Source organism: Elgaria multicarinata, chromosome 3 (genome assembly GCF_023053635.1).
Source record: "Elgaria multicarinata webbii isolate HBS135686 ecotype San Diego chromosome 3, rElgMul1.1.pri, whole genome shotgun sequence".
Classification (NCBI taxonomy): Eukaryota; Metazoa; Chordata; class Lepidosauria; order Squamata; family Anguidae; genus Elgaria; species Elgaria multicarinata.
Genome location: NC_086173.1, coordinates 126,662,132 through 126,682,208, shown reverse-complemented (window position 1 = coordinate 126,682,208; position 20,077 = coordinate 126,662,132). Strand labels below are relative to the sequence as shown.

General features: G+C 42.0%; 1 protein-coding gene across 1 annotated transcript in view; it reads right to left on the bottom strand.

The window, feature by feature from the left end:
- Positions 1-20,077, bottom strand: part of SUMF1 (sulfatase modifying factor 1) — a 68,143-nt gene that overhangs the window by 21,924 nt on the left and 26,142 nt on the right. The window contains exons 4-7 of the mRNA XM_063121678.1: positions 12,834-12,916; positions 6,535-6,657; positions 4,700-4,814; positions 840-953 (exon numbers count right to left, since the gene is read on the bottom strand). Of these exons, the coding sequence (XP_062977748.1) occupies positions 840-953; positions 4,700-4,814; positions 6,535-6,657; positions 12,834-12,916 (435 nt within the window). The remainder of the gene's footprint in view (positions 1-839; positions 954-4,699; positions 4,815-6,534; positions 6,658-12,833; positions 12,917-20,077) is intronic.

Below are 20,077 nucleotides of genomic sequence, written 5' to 3'. Positions count from 1 at the left end.
GACGAAAGCACATCTCCATTGCTGCTGGCCAGGTGGTCACAACACTACTGTTGCCATCATGGTCCTCCTTCCTAATTCTGCTGGGTCTTTCTTGTCCCCAAGAAAGACCCAGAGGCATGGGGGGACCTCCCCCAGTGCTTTTATAGTGCTGGGCAATAAAAAAAGTTTGTGTTTTGTTTTTAATTTGAAGAGAGATCAATGTCAGACGCAGTGGAACTCTGGTTGCAGGCATTTGCCCAACCATGCTGTATCTTTCAGGACAGCTCCATGATAAACGCATTGCAGTCATTGACTCTAGAGGGTATCACAAGGTATGGATGACTGTGGCAAGACTCTAAGAACACATACAGTCATTGTATCAGAGGTAACTAATAGAAGACATTTCTGGCCACTTTTGCCACCTTCTTTTTCCATGAGCAATGGCTCCTGGGTACAGAAAGTGTTTTCAACACATATCCACTACATTCAGACACAGGCAGTGAATGTACTACTTCTGCCACACTTCGGATTTCTGCGTGTCTTAGCTCCATTATTTTGGGCTAAACAAAAGCCAGCTCTTCAATCATTCTGTCGTAAAACAGCTGTTGTCAACTGCATCTAAAAAGGCATAAAGATGGGTTGAAAACAATGGATTCAGTTCTACAATATGGTTAATGTGTAGATGGCCTTCTTGCAAACCTAAGTCAAGAACACACTAACTGAAAAATGCTTCCACGATTGATGTTGCACTATTCAACCTAAAGCATATCAAGCCTTGCAATATCATGCATGAGGGGCTGAAGTGGAAAAGGAGCAGAGCAGCAGATGGGTGCCATCCATTCTGCTTATTGGATACTCACTGGGTTGTATTTTTCATCTGCAGAATGACGAACATCCCACCAATCTGATGTCCATTCCCAGGCATTTCCCACAATATTGTACAAGCCATAACCATTTGGAGGAAATGCCATTACCTGAAAAACAAAAAGTACAAAGAACATGGTAATTGCTCAAGAAGAACTAGATTAAATTTAGTCTTTAAGTATTCACCATGTCTACTAAAAAGGGAGAGGGGTGTAGAATATTGTGTTTGTAGTTTGCATCTAATTCTTGTGTTTTTCCCCTCCCCCATGGGAACATTTCCCTAATTCACACTGTTCCGAACGCTCACATATGGCCTCCATAGTCTTTGTCTGAAGTTGCCAGCTGCTCTCAGTACTAAGGCCACTTATCCATTTTTTAAAAAATATGGCTTTATTAATTTCTACTTCTATAATAGCTTACTTTAGGGGTGTGATCCGTTTCGCTTAGAATCAGTGAAACAACAGCGAACCGGGGTGATCCGCCTCCCCTACAGGCAGAGGAGAAGCGGATCGGGGAGGGCTGGAGAAGCATGGCGAAGAGAAGCAACCATAAGCGAGCACTCCTCTTTTTGCGGAGCACTCCGCCCACCATTTTGGATTTTTTCGCCCATAGGATTGCATTGCGGAAAAGATTAGTGGATAACTTTTTTGTTTTTCAAGCTAACTATTTGAAACTCGTTGTGCTTAGAGAGTCGTAGGTGGGGGTCATTTTGAGCCTATTTTCAGCACTTTGCGTGCTGCGGTTTGCTTGCTATAATTTTTTTTTTAAATAGGGTAAAAAAGCGGGAGAGGTACGTTTTTGAAGTGCTGAGAGGCAGATTCAACTCCCAATCATGATCACCTGATGAAGCATCCTCCAATCCCAAAGTTGGAGGGGGGGGAATAAGCAAAATGGGATACTTAGTAACTTGGGATACTGGGAAACTTCTCTTTTTTAGTCTCTAAACGGACTTTTCCCAGTTTTTTTAAAACAGTAGCCCCACGAAATGCACAAACACAACCTGAAGTCATATACTAAGCAAATAAATAACAGATAGGAAACACAGCACTGCTACCCACCCTAACCTTGGTGAACAATTGAATAGATGTGGTGCAAGGGGATTAGGTCCCCTAGGGCATGTGGACGTGTCCAGTGCACACACTCCTGTCCTGTTGGAAGGTCATCTGAACCCTCCAAAGCTTAAACAGTCGAGAAGCTATGCCTGTCATGAGTTGAAGTGTCAGGTAGCTTCTTAAAGACTGGTACTTACTTAGGGCCAGTCAAATTGGCATATCCCCCTCCCCCTGGGCACGTCCACTTTCCTCTTACTGGTAAAAGACAAGACATAGCCCTTTTTAAAAAATTCTTCTTGTTGTTTATTCAGCAACACTGCTGCTTTTAATTCCACCCCTCCTTTGTTTATTTATTATATTTTATATTTATACACCCCATAGCCCAAGCTCTCCTGGCTTTTCCTCTTCAGTGAAGAGGAAACCACACATGAACAAATAGTTTTGGTCCCTGGCAGCCTGTTGTCAGCAAGACGTTTCAAGAGATCAGTTGGCTACATGCCCACTTCCAGGAACATTTTTCATTTCAAGGGGAATGTGTTTAACTTCTGAAAAACATCACATTTCTAAAATATGATTCTGTATGATTTGATCTGTATACTGCCCTGAGGTCTCAGTGAATTCTTACGTCTAGCCTTCAACTCTTGCAGCTCAGCAATGGTCTTGAGCTGTTCAGAGGTCTTCCGCCCTGCCCATTCTCTTTTGTTGGCCTGTTATATGCCATGACTGAAACATCTAAAAGTTAGGTCTTTTCTAAATTGGGCTTTGTCATGTGCGGGAGGGGGGCTACAGCAGGAAAGTCACCCAGTTAAACATCAGAAACATACACACTCATGAGCAAGGAAACCGTTCAGATAAGGACTCATGACTAGGCATGGATTCAACAATGTAGGACCAAAACAATGTAGGACCGAAACAATCCAGTTTCAAAACCCTCAACATTTTTCTCACTAAGCACAATATGATTACATCACCATTATGAATTGAAACAACTTGTTCTCATTATATATACAGGTGAGATTGTTAAGTTGTAAATTGCCTTCTCACTGACCCTGGCATTTGTAACAGGAGGATGATTTGTTGCTAGAAAATAGATTTCCACCCTGAAAAGAGTGGGAAGACAGCGGATATCTCTTATAAACCTCATTTACAAATTCACAGGAGTGAGGCTTCAATCAATTCATAAAGCTAGTTGCTTGTGTGCATTTTCTACTTTTTCCACTAAGAAAACTGAATTGAGTCTCTCAGTTTCCCCCTTCTCAGTTTGTTCTGATTTTGTCTGTACTTGCAGTCATATTAAAGACGAACAGCAAGTGGCCATTTTTCAGTGAGTTTCCCCATTACTAAATCATGTGAAAGACTGCAGGTTGCCATATAGAGCTGGAAAAAGTGCAGAAAGGGGCAACTATGATCAAGGGGCTGGAGCATCTCCCCTATGCGGGAAGGTTACAACAGCTGGGACTGTCTAGCTTGGAAAAAAGGAGGCTAAGGGGAGACATGATAGAGGTGTACAAAATTCTGCATGGTGTGGAGCATGTGGATAGGGAGACGTTTTCCTCCCTCTCTCATAATACTAGGACCCAAGGTCATCACAGGAAGCTGACTGGTGGGAGATTCAGGACAGATAAAGTAAGTACTTCTTCACATAGTTAATACTCTGGAATTCACTTCTTCACATAGTACTTCTTCACATAGTTAAACTCTGGAATTCACCACCACAAGATGTAGTGATGGCCACCAATTTGGATGGCTTTAAAAGGGGATTGGATAAATTCCTGGAGGAGAAGGCTATCAATGGCTACTAGGCCTGATGGCTATGTGCTACCTCTAGTAGCAGAGGATGCAGACACTAGTTGGGCAGTCTCAAGGCTCTGTGTTGAAAACGATTACATTTCCCTTCCAAGCTCTTCCTGAAAAGAAAACAGCAAGCACAGGAAGGGTTCAATTTTGTGACTGACAGCTGTTGCTTCTAACCAGGGAATAACTTTACCATTGTTATTTTTTTCACTTGCAATCACAGTGCTTTTGGGAGGGTTGTAGAAGGAAAAACATACCAGTTGGTATAAAAACATACTGGTTGGTGTCAAGTGAGTAGAAAAATAGGCCTCAAACTGTTTTTTTGTTTATCAAAACTCCCTAACCCCTGCACCTAGTCTTCTCAAATTTTACAGATTATTTACTAGGGTAATACACTATAATGTATGCTGTTTTCATACGAATTGCTCCAAAAACAGATGGGGGGCTATTTTAAAAATACTCCCCTTGCAAAAAAAGCAAAACCAAAAAACCACCCCCCTTGTATCTAATCTTCTGAAATGGTTCAGGTTACCTATGGGCACCGCTTCAACACATGCTGTTTTCATACAAACCCAGGAAGAGGGTAAATAAATCCAATCCCCCACTTGAAATTTTAGACTCCCCTTGCAATAAAATAATAAAAATTTGCACCTATTTATCAGGTGTCATCCCCTCAGAAGGACAAACTATGCCTGCAGATTTCATGCAATTCTGCTAAGTAAAAAAAGGTATAGATGTCCCCTTAAAAAAATCTCAAGTTGTAAAAAGCTACCTAGCACAGAAATGCCTGCACTGATTTGTCTGACATTTTGGATAATCTGTCTGCTCAAAATTCAATACCTGTGAATTTTACCAATTCTGTCAAAAAGTACAAATATTAGAGTGTTTTTGATTCATTTCTCCATGCAAGACAACTGGGACTTGAGGCAAAACAGGTCATGCCCAAAGTGGTCTACTTTCCAAAGTCGGTTACAAACCAATTATTCTCTTGATGCACACCCCTAACTTACAGGTGCAGTTCCTTTGTATCCATCTTCCCCACTATTGCTCGTAGGGAATTCTCCCTGCCAGATATTAGCATAGTGCTGACCGCTTGGATGAAGCTTGTTTCCCCAGGGGAAAAGTCTGTTGAAAGAAGCACAGGAAAATGTTATTCAGGGTAACAGTAGGATGCTTTTCATTTGAAGCCAGAAGAGCCAGACCAAAGATGAGGGATATGAATGGCTCCCAGTTTCAAAAAGGTATTTTTTTATAGAAGTTCCCCAGTATTGCATACATATTTTCTTTAATTTAATAATAAAAAAGGATGCAAGTTAAAAATATGTATTCAGCATCTTGTACTTATATGGTAGTTTCATAAGGCAGCATTACAGATTTACATATTAAAAAGCAACACCATTGACCTACATGAAAGTTTTATCCAATTCTTATCACTGAAAGAAAACAAACACTGGGCAACTGGGACTGTAAAAACTGCTACAGAGTTTAAAGGAACTGAACAGAAAGCAGAACGTATTTAATATATCTCACAAGTGGGAGACGAAGATTGTATTCATGCTGACAAAAAAAAAAAGAGGCACTAGAATATTCTTCCGATTTAAATACAATGTGTCACAACCCAGGAGGCAAGCAGTGAGATGGACTCTGACGTTGATGATCCAGTGGTGCCAATAAAGGAAACTCCAAGTCCCAGCACCACTGCTGAGCCTCCAGAGACCCCTGAGCACAAGCCTGCAGAGACCCCTGGGCCTCCAGTGTCCCCCAAGCCTAGCCCCAGCACTGGACCAAGCACCGTCATCTACAAGAGCCCCATATTCCAGGGAGGCAATGCGCCAACAATGTGCCAGGCATGAGCTCTTGGAGAGACAGAACAGTGTCCCTTTAAGACTTCCAGTCTGAGGGAAAGGGTGGAGTCCGGGACCGTGCCATAAAAGGCTTCAGTTTAGCCTCAGAGTCCATTGGAGCAAATTGCTCACTAGGAAATCTCCTGGGAGCTGCTGGGTTCTGAGCCCTGTGGGCATCTGCTTGGTCCAGAACAGGACACAATGTTGCTTTAAGATATAGAGAATTATGTTTGAGGATTAAAACACTGGAAGGGCATTACACCTTGTGGGAAACACTTTTTTCTGTTGAGGGCTACCTTGTGGATTACCTTGAGGATAATCTGTTGGAGGCAACATGTCAGCCATGAACAGGGCCAAAGTCAGCAGGTGGACCAGGCCAGAGTCCAAAGGGAGTGGGTCACCCCTTTTGTCTTTACCCCACTTCTTTCTCTCTCTTCCTCTTCCTTCCCACATAGTGGGCTCAGGGAGGGTCAATTCACTCTGGTCAGAGCTCTGAACTAATCATATGCAGAGGGCTGAGGGGAGCAGGTTGTCCATCCCTGGAAATCTGGCAGGGATTGGCCTCAGAAGACAGCTTCCTCTCAGCCCAGTTCACCCCCTCCCTTTTTTAAAAACAGATCTCTACTCTATTTGTTGAAGTCCTGAAATGATTATGCCTCCCTACATAGCTGTTTATTATTTTTGTATGTTCAAAAGTGTGGCCAGTTACTTCTCGCCAGTCAGCTAGAATAATCCATGTGTAGTTCATCACAAACATGGATGTCAAAATCCTTTTATTTTAGCAAATACTTTTGTAGGAGTCCTAGTTAAATCTTAATTATTTAAATAGCTCCAGCTATTGGGTGGTATAAAAATGTAATAAATAAATAAATAAATAAACTTGGTGTTGCTCAAACTCTGATCTGTTTAATAGGACCTAAGGGCCTCCTTAAACTATGAATAGGAAAGGGCTTTGTTGCCTATATTTGCTTCCATTTACAAAAGAGAAGAATCATAAGTACCTATTCTCAAGGCCCCCTCGACAGCTATATTCCCATTCAGCCTCCGTTGGTAGCCGTTTTCCTGCCCACGTGCAAAATGCTACAGCATCATTCCAAGAAACATGAAGAACTGGATGATCCATTCTGAGAGGCAAATGAAAAACAAACAAAAAGGGTATGAACAAGGGACATAAGAATTGCCTTGGTTCTGGTCTGGCACAGTGAGACAATTAGAACCTTTTCCCAGACGGTGGAATTGCTTGACACAAGTATGAGTGCACCAAAATAAAACCAAAAAACTGACCAGCTTTACGCTAGAATTTCAGTTATAGACTAAAGTGGGTAGAAAGTGCAAAGATCATTGGAGGAAAAGAAGTGGAGTAGCATTAGATCAGAAAAGTGTATGGGCAAAGTTAGATGGGAATAGCAAGAAATGTAAAAAAAATGTTTTATTTATTTATTTATTTATTTATTTATATACCACCCCATAGCCGAAGCTCTCTGGGCGAAGCTCACTTTAATCTTACAAAGATTAAAACATTGAACATTAAAAATAAATATATAAAATTTAAACCGTTAAAAGGCATAAAAACAGACAATATCCACTTAAAACAACTATTCTGGGGTCAGTTAAAAAAAGCATATGCTGTTAAATGCCTGTGAGAAGAGAAAAGTCTTGACCTGGTGCCGAAAAGATAACAATGTTGGCACCAGGCGAGCCTTGTCGGGGAGATCATTCCATAATTTGGGGCCACCACTGAAAAGGCTCTCTCCCTTGTTGCCATCCTCCAAGCTTCCCTCGGAGTAGGCACCCGGAGGTGGACCTTAGATGTTGAGCATAGTGTACAGGTAGGTTCATCTCGGGAGAGGCGTTCTATCAGGTATTGTGGTCCCAAGCCATGTAAGGCTTTATAGATTAAAACCAGCACCTTGAATCGGGCTAGGAAAAGTACAGGCAGCCAGTGCAAGCAGGCCAGAGTTGGTCTCAGTTTTGTGTATCCTCAAGGGAAGTAGAACTAATCAACTACCAAAGGGCACAAGTACCTAGCAAGACAGCAACACTTTTAAAAAGTGTGATTCAGAGCCTTGAGAAGCTCTTCCATTCTGTTTGCACAACAAAATACAGACAATGAGCAGTAGTGTAGTGGAGGGAGTACACAGGGAAACACTGCTCTGGAACCTTTCTCGGAGCAGGAACAGTAACATCATCTCATCTACTGGAGGGCCAGGGTAAAACAGGGCAAAAGCTTTTTCTGAGTTATTTTTAAAAGACAAAAAGAAGTTAGTTCTTTACATTAAAGTTAATTTAAAATGTAACATGGCTGTCCTATAACACGATTAGCCCTGCACTTCAAAATCTACCACTGCAGTGCTAAAAATGAGAGAACTGAATTGCAGGCAGACCTTATTCAATGTGCATTTAAATATGTATAGGATACCAAGATGGTCTCTTTGGATGCACTGGACACTGGCAGCACATTTAGAAATGAAGCAACAGCCACCGACTAATTGCGAAGACAGTACATGCAGAGATGTGCTTGGCAGTGCAGATGACATTGTGAAGACCCAATAAAATATATCAGTCACCCAAAGCTGTGAGCTACTGATGGATAACTGCTGAAATGAAGGTGACAACATGGTTATTTTGTTGTTGCGTGTCATGGAAACCATTTAATTTAACATCCAGTCAGGTAACAAGCTCTTGGACAATCCTTCAAATGTGGGATAAGCTTCAATCTATTCATGTCAATGATATATTATAGTAGTCAAACAAATGGGCATGCTGCAAGAAAGGTAACTATGTTACAGGCCTGCAGTTACTAAATTCCAAACATGCACAACCCTTCTACCCTGACTAGCTAAGATAAGAGAATCTTTTTCTTTTATCCATGCCACCATCTCTTTCACCACTCCCGCCTATATTTGTGTTTCTCACCACCTTGTCTCCTGTCTGTCTCCACCTCTATAATATACACATTCCTCCCTCTCACACACAAACTGGCTCAGTTTGGACAACACGATAACCAAAAGTGGTTTAAGTAGCCAACAGTTAAATAGTCAACCGTTGGTTATTATGTCAACCCACCCCACAGTTGACTATTTTCCCAAAATAACTAACGGAGATAACTAACTAACATTTGCCCTTCAGCCATGGCTGATGGCCTCTTACTGCTCCCACCAGATGCCCATGCAGAATTTATTTATTTATTTATTTACATTTATATACCGCCCCACAGCTGAAGCTCTCTGGGCGGTTCACAAAAGCAGTAAACATTAAAAATATACAAAATTTAAAAACCATCAGAGACATGAAAACAGTATAAAAACAGCAGCAGCCATTTGAACAACAATACTGGGGTCCATTAAAAAACAAACTTAGCGTTCAATGCCTTTAAATGCCTGGGAGAAGAGGAAAGTCTTGACTTGGCGCCTGAAAGATAACAATGTTGGCGCCAGGCGAGCCTCATCAGGGAGATCATTCCACAGTTGGAGGGCCGCCACCGAAAAGGCCCTCTCCCTTCAACTATTACCACAGCCATGTCCGTATGCCTGTTGAGTGCGCTTTTGGCCATCTGAAAGCACAGTGGTGTTCTCTTTTCAATCTCTGGACCTTGAGTCCGACATAATTCCTGACATCATTGTCTGTTGCTGCATTCTGCACAACATCTATGAGTCTTGTGGGGATGTGTTACTAGAGGACCACCCTGACCTCCCTAGACCAGGTGCAGACAGTAATGCCATTCCAATGGATGGGAGCAGCAGGGTGCCATTTCTGCACCAAAAGATCAGGGAGTGGATCTGGGCGCACTACCCTTATGTGTGCCGAGCGTGACTGGACTGCCATTGCTTTCTGAGTAAGAGGGACTCTTCTAGTACTTTCCTTCCTGCAGTGAGGTGCAAGGCTCTGAGAAGCCCTAACAGTTGTGCTACGTGCAAAGGTGGCCTGACTTTCTGACTAATACTCCAACCCTGTCCTATGCCCAACTGATAGCAGGGCCTGGGGAAGAGAACAATTGCAGAGGAGTGGGGGGGATTGGGGTGGCTGCCCAGGTGGGTGGCTCAGCGCCAGGGTGGATTTCTGAGACAGTGCACAGAGAGGGGCTGGGGCGTCCAAAGGTCAAGTAGGCGAACTGTGTGGGAGAGGCATGAAGGGGCAAGGAGCGCCCCATTGTCTGTCAAGCACCACTTTGCTAAAGTTGCTGGCACCGATTGGAGAGCAGGAGGTCCGTCCACAGCCATTAAGGAGCCAATGGGGTAGGAGCATCGTCATTTCCTGTTTGGCGGTGGAGGCTGCCATGGATTTCGGGCCACGGTGACTGCTTGATAGCACCAGGAGGATGGAGGTAGAAGTGAGGGTGGAGAGACAGGCGGGGGCTCTGTCAGTCCACCCGACACAAGCTTCAACCACTCAACGGGGACGTGACAACATGTTGTGTGGGGAGTCCGCCCTCAATAGTCATCTACGGAGTTGGCTATTCCCCCTCCATTGACTAAAGTGTTGTTCAAACACAACCGCTGTATGTGGTGAGGCTTTGCTACAACAAGAATATAATATATAAGACAATGTTCTAACCAAAATAGTTGTTTGCCTGCATCTCCTTTAGCGAACACTGTTGTCTACAAGACACAAATGCAGCAACCCTTTTCATTCATTTGGGTCATTTTTAGGTTTTTATGAAACCCACAAAGAAAGTATTCTAGAACAGTGTTCTATAATAAGAAACTATTGCTTTCTTATTATAGAACACAGCTCTGGAATACTTTGGTTAACATGCCTATGACTTGTCCTGGGTCAAGATGATAAACTTCCATAATGCATTAAGGCTAAAGAGAGCAGATTTCTGGAACTGTTATTTAGCACTGATTTTTAACCTATTTCCCCCCCTCCAATCCTCTCATGACAACTGGTGCCTCTATTTTTGGTGTCAATTCATTCTCATTCCATCCCACTGGAGACCAAGTGACGGAACTGTCCTGAGGAGCAAATATCAGATGATATTAATGCGATGTGGTTCTTGTCTTAAAGGATTTGAAGAATACGTCAGCCTTTGCCAACCCTGAGGGGAAGAATCTTATTAATACACTCTAATGATAGACTCAAGGCTGCTTTGCTGGTTATATCTTTTTCCAAAGAGATTCAGGGAAGAAAAAATAAAGAGTGTGCATTGTAATGTTTAAAGTTCTGCATCATTTTACTGGAAGGGGGTACAGAGAGAGGGGACTGAATTTAAAGAGTCAATCAATTAGAATAAACTTAATTATGAGTGCTTGAGGCCTTTCAAGTCATCTTCTCCCGTTAGACCTCTCTTTTCTGCTTTATAAAACCCACTTTCAGGTACTTTAGCTTTTTGTATTTTCACAATATAAATGAGACCACATTCATACTCGAGGCAACCTGACAGTATCATCCACTTCAAAACGGTACCTAGAGGGCAGCTAACTTCTGATGTTGAAATCATAAAGCAAAAAATGTAAAAATATGTACAATTTCAGAAAATGAAGTAACAAACCATAAAAAGTAACAGAAACCTTTAAAAAAAGGTAAAAGTGACACAGTTTGAACATTCTCAAAACCCATACTTTAACATCTGCATCATTGCCACTGGTTATTGTTTTAAGTCTGTTAGTATTTTTATTATCTAACATCTGAAACTATGTATTTTATCTGAAACCGTGTATATTTTAAAGTATCTATGTTTTATCTGAAACTGTATATATATTAAAGTATCTATGGTTTCAATAGAGTTTAATGTATCTATGGTTTTGATAGCATTTGTTACGGTATATGGTAAGGGTGCGCACTCTGCCCCAGAATTATCTGGTAACCGCGAACATCCGTAAAGCATTTGGTCTTCCAGAGCGGAGACTGGCCGCTTCCAAACCCATCAAATAAACTCAGAGTGGAGACGTGCCCAATCGGAGCTCCTAACGTCTCCAAAATTATCCTACCATTTTGTGTGTGTGGTGTGTGTAATTGAAAACCTTCCAATAATGAACATGGGGTGATGGGGTGGGGTAGTTTTGATAAATGATATTGACATCTAAGGCTAACCAATTACGAATTGCCACAGCGTTCTCCTTCCCTGTTCTGTTCTCCTCCAATCGCAGTGTTTGGGGGAGGGAATGCCAACTAGTGAGATTAGGGGGTGTTTGTTTGCAAAGTGAGATTTAGAAAAGGAGAGAGAGAGAGAGAGAAAGAGAGAGAGATCTGGTTGGCGTTTCTGCTTGAATTCATAGAAGTCAGCCACAGTGAGAAAGTGCTGCTGGGCTGAGTGAGTAAGCTTCTACACCTGAGTCAGGCAAGCTGTTTTTTAGTTAAACTATTACTCCTATTGGCTGGCTGGGCTTCCAGTGCAGGATGGGGGGCGGGGTCCTCATCGTCGTCCTCCTCCTCCAAACCGTGCATAGCCTCATAGAGGGAAGCTGTTGTTGACTCGACTTGCTCCAACGCCCGAACAACAGTGGGGGAGGGGTGCCTCTGCCTCCTGCAAGCCTCCTGTCCTCCCTGAGAATGGGCAAGCTGTGTGCTGCTGTTGTGGCATTTTATTAATATATATTTACTTAATTATTACTATGCTAAGAGCTTTCCCGCTGATTTGTTTCCCTCTCCCTCGCCATACAGATCAAGGCACGAGAGGTGCCTGAGAGGACATTTGAGTTTGAACTTTAAAAATTTCCTATAAATCACTGCATGCAGGGATCTGTTTCAAACTTCGCATGCCTAAAGCCCTCTTTAAAAGCTGTCACAATGCCAATTATCACGTGTTTATCTTTAAAACTGAGGGAGCTGTGAGCATTTCTGTTAATTCCAATGGACAAGAATGTACTGGTTACCCGAAATCAAATTATCCAGCGGAGTGGAGAGAGGGACCCGCTCTGGAAATCGGGGCAGAGAATCGCCTCTACAGAGCTCTGGCTTGAATTTCTAGGCAGAGAAGACCCACTTTGCACACCCCTAATCAATAGTGACACATATTTCAACCACTTTCCATTTCCAGCTTTCTTTCTGTAAAGCATCTGGGGGTATTAAATAACTCAATAGATCAATTGCTTTGTGCATTTGGGGTGCATTTTGCCCTAGCTACCAGAAATTTCTGGTTTCTTTAAAAAAAAAGTCATGGTTTTTCAAAGAAAAACTGATCTAGGAAAACAAATTTAAGCGCCCTTCTTCTGACAGCACAAACATGGATTTCTTTGGAGACATTTTACAACCCTGAGATAACACTGGAATTTGGCTTGGGTGTTAAAGGGTTCCCAGAAGTGTCTGTGTTTCTTTCAGTGAAATACCAGTTGAAACTCAATAGCTATTTGGGGCTCACCTGTTTGAGATATCAGAATCAGGACCCTCAGGGTGCTTCCAGTTAGCTCCTTTAACAGGCAACCACCAAGGAGCAAGTGCAACCTAAATAACAGACAAAGAAAGTGCTGATATTCTTCTGAACAGCCTATCAGGAATCATTCTACAGGGCAGCAATGGCAAAAGAATAACCAACCTTCATTTTTAAATTTAATGGCTATCAAGGGCCCACTTCAGATCCTATCTCGGCTTAGTAAGTCAAGATATTAACAAACATTTTGCCCACAAATGCAGGCCCTTTGCACGAACAATGATTTAACCAGGAAATCTTTAATTATAGTTTCCTATTTTGTCCAAAACAAGCTTCAGAAAAGGCCAGGATCTTAAACCAACTTCAAACCATTGTTTAAGATCCTGGCTTGTTCTGAAGTTGGTAACTATAGTTTCCCATTTCAGACAAAAAACCAAAACAATGATTAATTAGAAACTTTCTGGTTTAAGTAAAATCAAATAAAGGAAGAGTCAAGGGGCTTCATACATGGCAAAATGCTTGTTCTTACCCAGAGCAGACCACCCTGTGCTCAAGTCCATTGTATGGTGAGTTTTCCATCATAAACAATGGGCCAGATGATGTACACAGTATGAAATAAAAGAATACAAATGATGATCTGGTGTTCTAATTGCCATTGTAAAAATGCACTCTTAACATCTTTAAAATATATTTTTAAGGGAGGTGCTGCAGCTCAGTGGCAGACACACACGTTTTTCATAATCAACCCCTGATATTTCCTTTTAAATGGATTGGGAAGCACATGATGGGAATCACCCATCCCTGAGACCCTGGAGAGTTGCTCATGTCAGTATTGACCAGTTTTCCTCAACCTGGTGCCTTTCAGAATTATTGGAGCAAGACTCCTGACTGGGGTATTATGACCTTCTATAAGGTAGCTTCCTAAGAACATAAGAAGAGCCATGCTGCATCAGACCAAGGGTCTATCTAGTCCAGCATTCTGTTCACACAGTGGCCAACCAGCTGTTGACCAGGGACCCACAAGCAGGACAACGTGCAACAGCATTCTCCCACCCATGTCCCCCAACAACTAGTATATACAGGCTTACAGACTCTGATACTGGAGGCTGCACTTAGCCATCAGGGCTAGTAACCATTGATAGCCTTCTCCTCCTGGAATTTATCCAATCCCCTTTTAAAGCCATCCAAATTGGTGGCCATCACTACATCTTGTGATAGTGAATTCCAGAGTTTAACTATGCACTGTGTGAAGAAGTACTTCCTTTTTTGTCCTGAACCTCCCAGCAATCAGCTTCATGGAATGACCCCGGGTTCTAGTATCTTGGGAGAAGGAGAAAAATGTCTCCCTATCCACATTCTCCACACCATGCATAATTTTGTATCACGTCTCTCCTTAGCCTCCTTTTTTCCAAGCTGAACAATCCCAGTTGTTGTAACCTTCCCTCATAGGGGAGCTGCTCCAGTCCCATTTTAGTTGCCCTTTTCTGCACTTTCCCCAGCGCTACAATATCTTTTTTTAGGTGTGGTGACCAAAACTGTACATGGTATTCTAAGTGTGGTCTCACCATAAATTTGTATAAAGGCATTATGATATTGGCAGTTTTATTCTAATTACTTTTCTAATAATGCCTAACATGGAGTTTGCCTCTTATGTTCCATGATCTTATTCAGTTGACCACCTGCTTTTCCACCATCTAACTCTTTCTGCACTGCTACTTCATGACAAGACTCTACAATTTGGAACACTTCTGAAAGCAGCCCCGAGAACATTGTTCAGCATTTACCCTCCCACCCAATTCCAATTTTAAGCACTCAGGATATTCATAAAACCTGTCTAGGAATGTCTTACTAACCTTTGCCCACATCATGCCAATGCCCAGTTTATAGCTTTAAGTATTCCACCACAGTGCTGTAATAGCCGCAGTGTTTTGTCCATAAACAGGATTAGAGTTTTAACCTCTTTTCTACTATTACCCAATGGCCTTAGAGCATTGGCAACTAACAGTATCAAACTGTACAAGTAGTACTTTTGGGAATTCCACTGTTAGGTTTTTTGACCTCAAGATGATAACGCTTAATTGAGGTCAAAACCCAACAATCATATTGTTTTTCCTTTTCTTGAGGTTGTTGCCACTTTTATTGGGCTGCAGGAAGTAGGGAAGAGTGTAAAGCATCCAGCAGGCAACAGTTCATGGCTAGCAGGCTACATTCAATTTAGGTAGATCATAAGGTTTGTGCTGCTTTCTATTAGATATGCTTTATGGAAAAATGAGGCTTGTTATACATCGTATAACATTGCTTTAGTAGACTTTTCTCCCTCATGGAACATACCCATCATTTTCTTCTGGTATTACCCTATATAAACGGTGGTGAAGTGTGTGTGTGTGTGTGTGTTTTTAATGTCAAGGTACATGAGCCTTTTGTCTTTCAGGCTATAAACTAGCTTTGTTATGGACACGTTACTTCACAACTGCCTATTCACAGAAAGTCAAATTCAGATGAAATCCTGCAGCATAAAATACTATCACCACCACCACCACCGCCAATTTATTTATAGCAATGGTCTTCAACTGGTGGTTGTGACTCAGAAGACAGTGGCAAGATCAGTTTGGATGGGTTGTGGCAAAGCTGCGGCTGCCATGTTGGGCAATTGTGAAACTGGGTCTCATATTTCAGGTTGGAAGTCTGAGGTGGGCCTCAGGTCTGGACTGATTTATAGTGAGGAAGCCAACATGATCTTCTAGGGAGGAAAGTCTTGAGAGTGGGTGCTACAACAGAGAAAGTGCTGCTCCCTGCCCCCTCCGTTCTAGCCAAGGTATAAGGAGGAATGTGGAGCAAGATTACCTTTCAAAATTACCTCAGTAAGTATAGTTTGAATCAAACAAGTGATGGGGAAGCCAGCTGCTCTCTTGGGAATATGCTCTAATGGATTAATCTTTCCGGTCTGAAAAGACTACATTGGACCAAATTTACAACTGCTGCTTGTCCAGCTTCTCATTGCTTCTCTCATGCCCTGTATGGTTAATAACCCACTGATACCCAAGACCCAGTAATGCTGTTACACGATGTTTGAGGAAAAGCTAAGGTGATGCAGCAGAAGGCCAAACATATTCACTACCGGCATGAGTTGGTGTGTACTCCAACGGTTAGTCATACATCAGCTCACTAAGTCTGCAGCAGAGTAAACAGCAGTCCTTTCTGTCTGCAGGATCCGATGACCAACCTAGGTAGGCGAAGTCAGCTCAGGGTCTGATAGTACTAAGCCTGGCAGATGCTGCAACATGCAACTCAATGGTTTGCTGCACAGGGCAGCAATACACAGCCCCAAAAGTTCCCTGTTCTAGCTGGAAGCTGTCATGGCTAATATCCATTTTCATAAAATTCTTCGTAGAATATTTGTTTTAAATAAGAGAATCTCAATTCCCTAGAGCCCTCTCTTCCCACCACTACCCATTAGGAAATGCTTCACAGCTAAAGAGTCTGCAATGAAGGACAGTCCGTATTCTGCATGATAATAAAAAGAAAATGGCTGTCATTTAGTTCAGATAACAAAGGACCTGTCTGCATCATTTCTATGTATGATTCACAGAAACAGTAGCCCTGTCTTTATAGAATCACCACCACAGCTTCTAAATTAAAGCCTCCAAGTGCGTGTTAAGTCACTTTTTTTATTAACATCTTCTATATATTTTTCAAGCAACTCATTCCAAAAATAAGTCCGTAGCTCAAAACTTACATCCTTCCCCCAAAATATGCAGAATGTTGTAAAGCTTCTAATTGCTATAAATCTAATTAGTCTTTGTGCTAATTAGATAAGAGATATAAGAGCCCCAGATCATTTAATACCACAATCCTTTCCTTACAGCTAAGGAGCTTAATTGGTTTCTAACACCCAGTATTCTCATGCTTCGGATCAAATGCAATTTGTTCTATACAGAGGAAGCAATATGATTGAAAAGAAAAGAGTAGTGATAGAAACACAGATGGTAAATTAGAAGGAAAAGGAATGACTTCATTATGATTGCCTATTCTTAGAGGGGATCCATGGGTCATGAGATTGAAACTACTCCCCCTCCAAAGAAAACCAATGTATGCTATACTTAAAGCTTGCTTAAAACCGTTCTTTACTCTGCACTTTTTGAATGGCTTTGAAAGTTTATAATATGCATAAATACAGGAAGCATAACTCACTTGCACTTCCTGTATTTGTCCAAATTATGAATGCTCAATGCTGATCTGATCACTCTCCAGAGACTTCCCTCCACTGCACCCCTTTGACAGTGCTAACAAAATTCTTAGTCCTATCAGCCACAGTAATGGACGGAATGAGGCTCAATCCAGACAAGTAAGAGTCACTGTTAGTAGGTAGTTTTTCAGTTTGGTTGTGTAAGGTTCAACCTGTTCTGGAAAAGGTTGCATTTTCCCCTGAAGGAACAGGCACTTGGGGGTGCTCTTGGATCAGGCATTCTCATTAGAGGCTCAAGTGGTCACCTCGGTGTGGCTTGAAGTGCATTTTACCAGCTTAGCCTGGTATCCAAGCTACAACTCTACCTATAGGAGAATTGCCTGCCTGTAGTGATGAATGCTCTAGTGACTTCCTGTTTGTTTACTGTAACGCATCGTCTATCAGAATGCATTTGAAGATGGTCTGGGAAATTAAGCTGAGTTTTAACTGAGACCAGATGCTATGTGTATATTGCGCTCGTCAGAAGGCGGCAATGAAGGAGAGAGAGAGAGAGAGAGAGAGAGAGAGAGAGAGAGAGACTTTTCCATGTCCACAGCTATGAAATGCTCTTCCCAGGGAAGCTTGCTAGGTCCCCACATAGTTGCCCTTTCAGTGCCAGGCTAAGTTTTGATCTCCCAGGCATTTTAAGATCTCTTACTGTCAAATACACCCTCTTATGCCCTCCTATATATTCCAGGGCTGAGACCAGTCACTAAGAGCATTCTGCTACTCAGCCCTGGCTCAAACCAAGTCCTGCCTCTGTTTGTTTCTTGGCAGACTTTCCACAATTGAATCCTATTCCACTAAAGGACACAGGATCAAGATCTCAGAGGAAAATGCTTGCATAATTGCAAATACAAAGATTTCCCATGCAGAAACCACCAATTGAAAAACGGTTGTTATGTATTCTTGTGTGTTTGATCAGATTACAAAAAGAACATCATCGTTACTTAAGAATAGCCACACCACTTCATTTGCAAAGAGATCTGCCTACAATGCATCAGTCTTGCCAAGTCATGAGGTCACAGCCAAGCTTCCTTTAAAATGTCGGTATTTTTAAAATCCCTGGCTGTTGAATCATAAGAATCTTACATTTCTGTAAAACCAATCTATTTGCTGAAGTTACAAAATGCCTTAAAGATGGCAGCAAAACACCAAACAGTTATAAAGTCAAAGCCAGACACAGTATAAACAGTGTGTGTGTTGTGCGTGTTTGTGCACGCAAGAGGCGGAGGGTGGCACAACATTTGCCATCAGTGCCTCCCAACTTCCCCATTTTAGGTTGGAACCACAACAGATGCATTACAGGAAAACGAAGTGGACCTAAATGTGGGTGAGACTCAAAAGATAATACAGTACTAGCTGGTTAATTCTCTTCATTGGGAGATTCTCGCCTTCTCCAGCATGTCCCATCCTACTTTCACTGCTCATCATTTGTGCCATTTCTCTTGATTCCTTGGCCATCTGAGACCTGGCAAGAGGCAGCAAGGAAGGGGCCTTTTTGGTGGAGGCACCCACCCTGTGGAAAGGCCTTTTAGTTGAGATTTGCCAAGCCCTACCAGGTTATGAATCACTGATTCTTTCTTTTCTTTCATTATAAATAGGAAAAGATCATTTTCTGTATGCCTCCACTTTGTTTCACCTTTTGACTTTTATGAATTGCTGCTTTTTACTGATGGCTGTTTAATACATTTGGTGGATAGGGATTTATTGTACATACCCTTTATTGCTGTAAGCTGCTATGAGTGGCTTGTTGAAAATAACATTTTAAATAAATAAAAACAGCAAACACCTATGCGAATGTCTCAATGTACCAAAGCCTATTAAACTGGGGTAATATAAAATTCACTTTCTGGGCAAGGCTGAATGCTCTACTATAGAGAAAAAGTTGGAATGATATAATAATGCATCTTAGATTTGACTGGAAAGAACTATGTTTAAATCCCTACTCAGCTGCAAAGCTCATTAGTGCCCTTACGCCAATCACTTTCCTACCTCACAGGGTTGTTATGAGAATAAAATGAAAGAGGGGCTTCTACAACTGTGTTAGACACACAGATAATGCAGATTAGTGTGTGACACTAGACATACCAGTAGCTAGCAAGGTGTATCACATTAGAAGTGACTAGTGGACAAGCATTTAATAAAGTGCACCCAGGTAGCTGAATAAGACAGCCAAATAGGCAGAAATTTGGACAAGGAGAAGCTTCCTTTTTATAAGGTTATACTGACACAAGGCCAGAAGCTGATAACGGTAGTTTTAGGTGCAAGGATTTCTAAATAACCGGGGTTCAGGTAACAGATTATACCATACGATGCATGTCTACAAGGGAAGCCTTCTAAATAAAATGACATTCTGCTGTTGATACTGAGTTTATTATGGAGTACAGCTCAATCTGTCCTTGAATAACCCTGGCACTGTGTTACAGCAAGACCTTTAATTATTTCTGAAGTCTTTCGAAGGCCAGTTTGCACAGGCTTTGCTTACTGAAACATGTTTAAAAGCTCACATTTTCCTCTCAGTAAAATGATTGCAATGAGGGAAAGTACTGGTGGAGAGGCTGTTTGCTTCTGTAACATGATACTTAATCTGATAATGTCCTTTATTATCTTCTACTTGTGGTGGTGCCTTTTCAGTTAGAATTAGGACTCTGGCTTTTTCTCCCCCCCCCCCCCCTCAACTGTTACAAAAATGAGAAATCAACATACTTGAATAGAAAAATTAGAAGACACTGACTAAAACTTAATGAAGGAATCAATGCCCTCTAGCACTTAAACTATTTGCCTTGGAACTGAGGGCCGCTAAAACAGTGACCTGGTTCGCACAATCACTTCAGCCCACTGTGGCTTAATAGCCATGGTGGGTTGTAGCACTCACAGGCACCAGGTTGGCAATCCAAGCTGCTGCGGTGGCGTCTTGTTACATGCAAACGTGGCAAGGGTGAATTGTTGGGGTGGTTTGTCAACCATACCAACAACCCAACCTCACTGCGTTTGCACGTAATAAGAA